Source organism: Cyprinodon variegatus, unplaced genomic scaffold, assembly GCF_000732505.1.
Source record: "Cyprinodon variegatus isolate N-32 unplaced genomic scaffold, C_variegatus-1.0 Scaffold129, whole genome shotgun sequence".
Lineage (NCBI taxonomy): Eukaryota > Metazoa > Chordata > Actinopteri > Cyprinodontiformes > Cyprinodontidae > Cyprinodon > Cyprinodon variegatus.
This window is the reverse complement of record NW_015150582.1, coordinates 996,781-1,005,871: the sequence shown is the minus strand read 5'-3', so window position 1 is coordinate 1,005,871 and position 9,091 is coordinate 996,781. Positions and strand designations below refer to the sequence as shown.

The window sequence follows — 9,091 nt, the reverse complement described above, 5'->3', positions numbered from 1 at the left end:
AGATATTCATAATCAAAAATAGAGCATGGCACTATTGTGGTCTTACCAGGACATGACTGTCAACATAAACCAACAGGTAAAACAAGAAGACCATCTGTCAGCAGCCAGGAGGTCATAGGTAAATCTAAAGAGATGCAGGTTTCCTTACTTTGCAAGCATGATGAATTGTCGCCAGAGTTACTCCAGAAAATACATCTTGCCAATAGATGCATTAGCCCCAAATGCAGAACGTTTTTGAACAGTGAAATGCAGTGGTGTGTTTGATGTCACCAAAAGCAACAGGCTGAAGCAAAACAACCATAGCTGCAACAGTGGATGTACCTTTAGACTCGGCTATTCAGTCTGTTTCGGCTGGAATACCCTTTATTTCATTTTTGAAAAACAAGCAGAGGGATGCAATTTGTGCATTTGTGGATGGGAAAGATGTCTGAGCATTCCTCTTAACTGGGTTGGATTTTTCAGTTAACTCCCCTAGTTGTGAAACAAATCAAGACGCTGCAGAGGGGTCCTGTTGGTATAATCTTATCTCCTTTGATCTCTCTTATTGACGACCAAGTGACTGACGCTGAAAAGCTGGGCATTACTGCTGTTAAACTTAGCTACTTGGCAAAAAGTCCTCAGTAGCCATTAACAGCTGGTGTTTGGGAGCCCAAAGTCTTGGCTGCTCAACTTTAAATGTAGAGACAAGTTTCATTTGAGATGTACAAGGAAAACATTGTTGGAATTGTCATAGGTGAAGTAAACGCCACATACGTATAAGTTATATATGTCACAAGTGCTACCACTGCTGCAATCAGCTAAAAGCTTGACACTTGGTGTCACTTGGTGATTTAACCAATCAGCTCAAAGAATTGTGCTGAATGTCTTTCCTTTTTTGTAAATACTTTGCACAGGAGCCTTTCCAGATGGATAATGTGAAGAATTCAAATTGAACTACACTACCAATCTGGGTTATGCCAGGTTAGAGGTCCACAGCTCAGGTGAGGAAATCTTTTGACAATTACACAAAAATATCTTTGGAATAGTGGTAAGAAGAGAAGAGAAGAATCAACCACAACCCATTCAGAGGAAATAGAGAAGATGTGGAAGTACATGATCAGGTTAGATAAAACCCAAACTAAACTTTTTTGGTCGACATACAAAGCAATGTAATCTAGGCTCAGACATTACCCTGAACAAATTCTCTATTATAACGTTTGGGATTGCTCTAAAGTCAATGGCTGTGTCCGAACGTCCCCCCTAAACCCTAGATCTCTCAATCACTATATAGAGCGGGAACTATATAGTGGAATTTATAGTGAACTCAGTTAACTGACCGTTTGGACAGAGGATCACTACTTTTCGTTCCTTGTTGGTCATGTAACTCCACCTCCCCGCATGGTGCCTGTGTCATCTTTGTTATTTGTCCCTGCTGTCAGGTAGCGACAGATGTAGGCGGCAGCGGGCCGCTGTGATAGCAATCCCATAATGCTTTGCGAGGAGAGCTCTCCGGATTATATCTGCTCGTCTAGTGAGCATGGATGATCAATACTTTTAAAGGTGCAATGTGGGAAATTTCAAGTCCACTGCTTTTTCATCCACTAGATGTTTGGATGCTCATCTAAGTTGCATAACCACTATATAGTGTCCTATATAGTGATTATGGCGGACATTCAGTCACAGCCAATGACTCAGTGCTATCACCATGGAAATGTTGCTGCATGTTTGATTAACAGAATGGATTGCTGTAAAATAAGAAACTATAAAAACAGTTCATTTTTGCTAACAAGAAAATGTTTTACACAGTGGCACAAGGCACATAACTTCACTGTTTTGTTTATTTAAATAGAAGTACTGTAATTACCTTTTGAATCCAACTCTATGATTAGATGAATGCACTAATTAGAAATGTACTATATATTCCTGTATTTAAGTTAATCCTCTTTAAATGCCTTGAGATGACATTTCTTGCTATCTTAAGAAACTAAATTGAGGTGAAATAAATTCACTATATATCTATTAGCATCTTAGTTTCATTATAGCCCTGTAGTGTCAAATGTCATTTTTTATTCATAAGATACAATTAGGAGCTTAAATATTTCCCTCATTTAAGTATTATTCCTGACTTATTAATGTTGATACACAAAATTCCTGCCAAGAAGTTTAATAGATTTTAGCTCTATTAGTTGAATGAACTCACCAGACCTCCAGGAGACGCCTTCATCTATTGACGGAATGAAAATAGTTCTGCTAACTGACTGCCTGCTGCTTATCTTTGGCTTTACATGTTGCTTATAATGTAAGCAAGTCCATAAAGTCATACACCAATCTGAAGCTTAGTGCGCTCCATTTAATAGTGTCTGCATGACATTTGGGACTTTATATGCATTAGTGACCATTAGTCATCCCTGGTGGTGACATATTAAATATTTTGTATTGAACGGTGTTAAAGACCTCTGCTTTGCTCAATACAAGTTCCACGATTTGCAAATAAAGAAATAAATGCTTGTTTAAAATGACATTTAAATGCCATAATTTGTTATGTTTTCATCTGAGGATATTTTTTTTTTTTAGGCAAATAAAAAATTGCAGGTTTCTGTTTTAATTTTTAGTTTAGTCTAACTGACTTTTTTTTCTTTTTTTTTTTGAATAGGTGTATGTATAAGCTTTACTAATGGAGTTTTATGTCCAGCCATCAGTTTTTTTAACATATGTTCAGGTTGGCTAATCTTCTTATTGGTTGGAGGTTTTCTCCCCTCCAATTTTGAATAGCTTAACAAAAATATGCCTCAGTAATGGATGGCCAGATCCTCATCCACCCCCCTCCTCCCATCAGCTATAACTTAAAATAGGCCATCAAGTGGCTAATGAACTGATAAGCCCTCTGTGTCCTGTGGGGTTTATGAACATTATAAGCCAAATGTCTGGGCATATTCTGTGAAACCGTTTTTTTTTTTAAGTATTGTAATATTTCCAAATGATCTTGACACATCAAAGGCGTGCATTTACCCACAAGAATAACCACATGTTGTATGAGAAAGGAAAACTCTAAAACCCTTGCGTTCACTTCTTCTGTGACTGTGTGGCCTCTGCGCTTGATGACACCGCCAGCGAGTCAAACGGCTGGTATCATTATCAGTTCTAGATCTGTTTAAATCCATGGATTTGTGTGAGCAGTCGGAGAAATTAAAATAACATGCTTTTTACAGCGCTTACTTTAAATCTCTTTAGACTTCATTTTTTAAAACATCTAAATCTGTTATTATGTAGGCCGCACAAAACCCTTTTAATGTAATCTTTGACAAGATTATGAAATTCATTGATGATGTCACAAACTTAAATAATAAAAAAAAAATGTTGACTAAGCCTGGATAAGCACATTCAAGGGGATACTGCGGGATTAGAATATTATTTATTTATAATATCTCCTATGAGTTATTGACACATATTACTCTTCATGTTGATTATTCCATCTATATTTTGTCACATCTTTTTTTTTTTTTTTAAAGCACATTAAAGTGGGTTAGTGGGACAGTTTTAACATCGATGTTTTAATGTTGATTTCTTTGTGATATAATTTTGAATTTATAGCATTTTAATAAGATTCAAAAGGTTTTCCAAAATTATTTCATAACATATTTAGAATCATTTAAATTGTGTGTTTTTCTAAAAAAAAATCTGATTTCTGTAGTTTTTGGGGTTTATTAAAGTTCAGAAGAGAATGAAAAAAGAAACTTTGCATCTGCAAGATTTTTAAAAAATCCTTCTATGAAAAACATCAAGGTCCACCCTGTGCTTCTCTTACTTTTTTTACATCACTTTAGTTTATTTGCATCCCTGTGGGTTTGGCTGCATGTGTCGCCTCTCAAGCAGCCAGAGTGGCTTCTTGCTACCTTGAAAATGTGCTTATTTCTTAACAGAGAGCATTTAGAGAAGGGCACAGGACTGAGTTTTATGGCATAAGCTGGTCCATCCGTCTTGATTTAAACCCACTGTATAAATGTATCTTTAAAGGTAAGATTTTCTGTTAGATTTACTTAAAATCTCCAAAACAAAACAAAAAAAGTCACATTTTAAGCTGTCCTTTGAGGCTGCAAAGGAACAATTAGAAACACCTACCTAAATGGATAGGCTGTTGCTCACTAATTCAATTTACAAGGTTGGTTTGAAAATAGGACTTTGTTGACATACAGTAGCTTCCATTTTCTTAAGTTTTTTTGTGTGCAAAGTGTGCAAATATTTCAGATCATCTTATGTCCTGTCTTAAGCACCTGCATAGTTTGCAAGTCACTCTGGGCCCTGAGACTCAGCATCTTTCCTTGGTTAATTGACATTTAGTGGTTGGAATTTATTGATTTTGCAAGTTTAAAAAATTGCTGAATAAGAACCCTAATTCAAAATCTTTATGCCTCTAGATTGGTTTTAATTCTGCTGAGCTGTTATTCCACATTTTTTCCTCCAAAGTGTGACAAAAGTGACCCTTAACACTTGAATTCTTTCAGGAGTTTCTCTGAAGGGGTTGGTGACGCTGCACAGACATAATCTCATGAATATGCAGACCTTCCTCAACCTAAGCTGTTCTTTTCAATTACGATTGTTTCACTATTTTTGGCCATAACTTCACATATTCATGCGCTTTAAAACAGACCCAGAAAGGATTTTTTAAGAATTAAGCATAGAAAAATGCTGTATACTTGAGAAGGAGCTATCTAAAAATGATCCACATTACCTTTGATAAAGGTCGTACCAGCTGTCGCATAATTTGGCTTTTTTTTTTTTACATACAAGCCTTCTTCAGACCACGCTAGAGTGGAATTAGAGAGTCTCTTCTTTTCAACATTGATTATTTCAAGAAACACTTTTAATTAGTGGAGACTCCAATGAAAGAACGATTATTGGCAAAGTCAAGGATGCTAATTGAATGCTGGACTTCTGACAGTATTAGTGCGCCGCTGTGCTGCACAGACTCATTACAGATTCTAAACCCGGCCTAACTTTAGGAGCCTCAGCACACTGAATAGATTCAGGAGCAACAATAAAAAGAACAAAAAAAAAAACACAGTTGGAGTCGAAATAGAAAATATTCTCCAGGTAGTTCTTAGTCTGAATAGTATTTTAAGACTGGTTTTCATGTGAAAAGTGGTTAAAAGACCAAACACTTCTTTTTACAGTTTTTAACAGCTGGTTTAAATGGGAGCACGAATAATCTAGGATCAGGTCTAACAAAAATGTATGTGTTGCTGTATGGGTTAGCTTAAGTATTTAAAAATAAATGGTTATAAAACAGCTTGATTCCATTGAGGATTTATAGAACCTACAATTTGGTAATAACTGACTATGCTTTTTAAAAATGTAGTATCCATAATTTTGAAATATACGCTCTTTAAATTGTCACTATATTTATGCTACCATTATATCACTTGAGATGTTGATTTATGATCTTTTGAGGGCTATAGTTAGACAAAAAAGTTATAAAATAATGATTAATTACACAGCTGTTCTATAATGGTATCATTTGTTTGTAAAATAGTGATCTATTATTTTCCCCGGATATTAATGAATAAACTACATAAACAAGAACAACTGATCCACAGAAACTGCTGCTTGATATTTCAAATAACAGGAAAATCCTGAATACTTCCTATTTGCCTCATTCACAGATAAAATATGACCATAAAGTAGCCAAAGTACAAAACTATAGCTTTTCTTAAAAGGATTACATGAAAGCTAAGAATGAGGAGAAACTGAAGGATTGTGCACAGTGCTGTCTGCACATGGCCTGGACCTTGAAGCTATCTTAAGAAACTTAAAGCTTGTCAAAACCTGAGGCTTTAACTGAGGTAAAACTTTTTTTTTTTTTTGCCTCCTTACAAATGTTATACATATATTTTTTTAATATATATAGTTGTTTAAGAAGACTTGTTGTATTTATGCATTGAAAATTCAGAATGAAAGAAGCCGTTTCTGGTGCTATTTTAAAGTCACCCCTGATTTCCGACCATTTTAATGATTTTCATATATCTGCAATAAAATTGCAAATTTTTGTATGACCTTCACAGACGGATCTCGTTTAGACTAATTCAACCTGCCACCCCGAAATACCTTTTTTACAATTTGTAAAAAAAGAAAAAAAAAAAAAGAAAAAAAATATATATATTCCTGTTTTTTTTTCTTCTTTTCGTTAAACTGGGAGATCCTTTTTGCATTTTGTAATATAAACCACAACGAATCGCACGTTGGCTCCATGCTGTAATTCTCCAAGAGATGTCTTGGATCGAGAGTTTATAAAATATGCATGAGAAAACAGAGTGGTTCAAACTGACAAGTGTGATTATTACTCACTTGCATGACAATTACTGGCCCAATTAAAGCGAAGCTGCGCGTTTGAACCAACAAAACGGTGACCTACTTCTTATTTTTCTGCGAAAGTATATAACATTTTTTAATGCAGTGAATATTAAATAGTTCTTGTAACTCAAATCTGTTCGGAAATGCAAGGGCAGCTTTTTTGCGAACTAAGACACACACATTCACGCACACACGATTTTTTTTCTTCTTTTTTTTTGTAGTAGAATAAGCCCACAAGATCTTTATTCATTTCTTTTCAGCAATGAAGTCACACTCTCTTTGGGGGACCAAGTGAAGGATCCACAATCAGATTGGATAGGGGGTGGGTGGTGGAGAGTCTTTTCCAGAATGGTCTAACCCTCCATAATATAACTGCAGGAAAGAAGGCTCATCTCTATCTTTGAATTTTACTTTAAGCTCCATTTTGTTGTCCAAAAAAAGGCTGTTCAAATCTTAGCAGAGAGTCGGATGCGAGAGAGGGCTCACAAATTGCATACAATACAACAGATCACAGTTTCGAAGGCTATATCACAGATAAAAAAAACACCTATTTACCATTTATTTAGACGCACACTGATTGTCTCTTAAAAACTACATATTGATTCCTTATAAACATTTTTTTTCTTAAATAAAGTAGTGCATCCATGTCCACACAGTATCCTCATGTCTCTCTGCCAGCAGGTTCAATTTTTTAAAGAGGTCTGCACTTCAGCAGGACTCACTGAAGTGATAGTTCCGTGGCTGCGCTTGTCCTCAACAGGTGTTTTTACGCACAGAGGCACGCAATGATAGAGGTGGATGAGGGGCTACAAGTTGTGAATGAACAGGGAAAAATCTATTTGCCAGTACTAAAATAAATTAAAACTCTCCTTTAGGAGTACCGAAGACCACCGGAGTAAAAAGAAGGAAAAAAAAGAGCGAGAACGCAGCCAGTCTCAACCAGTCTGATGTTGAGTTTTTATGAAAGATGCCTGAACTGCGTCTCATGTGATCGACTCTGCTTCTTTTCACAGGACCTGGAATTTCCACGAGGATGTTTGATCCTTATAATCCAAGCAATCGGCATTAAAGTTCAGCTTCCAAGATGCCGCTTGGTCCTTATAATCCAGGCAGTCTGCCGTGGAGTTGAAGCCCAGGCCGGACGTCCCGTAGCCCTGGGTGGAGAGAGACGCCGGAGACTGGTTCAGATGGCTTGTGACCGCGTTAGTGCTCATCGGACTGAGAGTCGAACCGGGCCCCGATAGCTGATGGTGCATTGGAGTGAGGTAAGAGCTGCAGTCCATGCCCCCGAAGTAGGACGTCGACCCTGCGTAACCCTGGCTGTAGCCAGAGGCCTGCGTGTAGGTCATGGGGTAGGAGCGCTGCATGCAGGAGGAGGAGGTAGACAGGGGGTCCGACAGAGGAGAGATAGATGCAGGGCTCCAAATGGACACCGGAGCGGTGCTGGTGGAGATGGCGGGGACTGTGGTGGTGCTAGTCGGGGGCGTGAACTGACCGCTGGCCCCGCTCTCCGAGCTGACCTCCCTGGTTGGGGAGCTTTTCTTTTTAGGGGGTCGCACCTTGTTCTGTCCGCCGTTCTGTTGTTGCTGCTGTTGCTGGCGACACTTAGCCCGCCGGTTCTTAAACCACACCTAAAAAAAAGCAAAAACATGGAAACCATAATTAAAAGCAAAATAGAACAATAAAGACAGAGAAAATAAAAAGGAGAAGCATGCAAACGAACCACATAAAATAAAGATGTATGCTTTGATTAATGCTGTCCAGTTTAGTAAAAGTTTTATGTGTTTTTTTAAAGCAAGCTTTGTTTTTCTTCCCTATAGAATTGTTAAATAAATATATTAAAATGGTACATTTTAATAGCAAGACAATTTAAAGAGCTAGGGCCTAGTTGAATACTATATGAGAAAAGAAAAAAAAAACATGCAAACATATTCTAAAAAATATGGTTGTCATATGAACAAATCAATGGAAATAGAAAAATAGAGACAAGAGGAACTTTTCCCACACAGGTGAGGAACAGAATGTTGATGCAGCCAACAGATAGCTTAGTTTTTTGTTTTTTTTTTTTGATTTAAGTATTATGGTATTATTATATAATTATGTTTTAGATATGCAAAACAAACTAAATTAATTATAATCGAATTTAAAAAAAATATTTTCAATAACAATAAATGAAACGTAGAAACAAAATTCAAACATTCCCAGAAACAGCTGAACAATAAAACTGAATATAGCTCATTTACTTTTCCTAATTCGATGTTTTATATTTTATCACATTTAAATTCAATTATTTTTGTCTAGAAGAGTTCAAATTTACAAACTATTATTCTTATTATCTATATAAGTTAATATAAAGGAAATAATACGTGAAACATGTGCAACCTAAGTTATTGCAGAGTAGCTTGTAACTGACAAGACTATTTCAAAACATAAAAATAGTTTATTTCCCCCCCTAGAGCAGTCTGTAAACTCACCTGTACTCTGGACTCCGGTAAGTTGATTTTCAGCGCCACTTCTTCGCGCATGAATATATCCGGGTACCTAGTTTTGGCGAACAACGCCTCCAAAACGTCGAGCTGTGCGCGCGTGAAAGTAGTCCTTTCTCGCCTCTGTTTCCGTGGCGTGGCTGTAGACAGAACATCATTGCAGATTCGGTAAATATCACCTTGGCTTGTAAGAAACGAACGAAAACCATTCGACTACAGTATAGTATGATTTAGATAATCTATAAGCATGTCTTACATTTATGTGCGTAATTACGCAC

The 9,091-nt window shown here is 36.8% G+C and overlaps 1 protein-coding gene across 2 annotated transcripts in view; it reads right to left on the bottom strand.

Moving 5' to 3' along the window:
• Positions 1–6,215: 6,215 nt before the first annotated feature.
• Positions 6,216–9,091, bottom strand: part of LOC107085600 (homeobox protein OTX2) — a 5,279-nt gene continuing 2,403 nt past the window's right edge. Inside the window, exons 3-4 of one of the 2 annotated variants that reach the window (XM_015376036.1) lie at positions 8,802–8,953; positions 6,216–7,958 (exon numbers count right to left, since the gene is read on the bottom strand). In XM_015376036.1, the coding sequence (XP_015231522.1) occupies positions 7,335–7,958; positions 8,802–8,953 (776 nt within the window). In that variant the 3' untranslated portion in view covers positions 6,216–7,334. The remainder of the gene's footprint in view (positions 7,959–8,801; positions 8,954–9,091) is intronic. The other variant, XM_015376037.1, reaches the window with a different exon arrangement.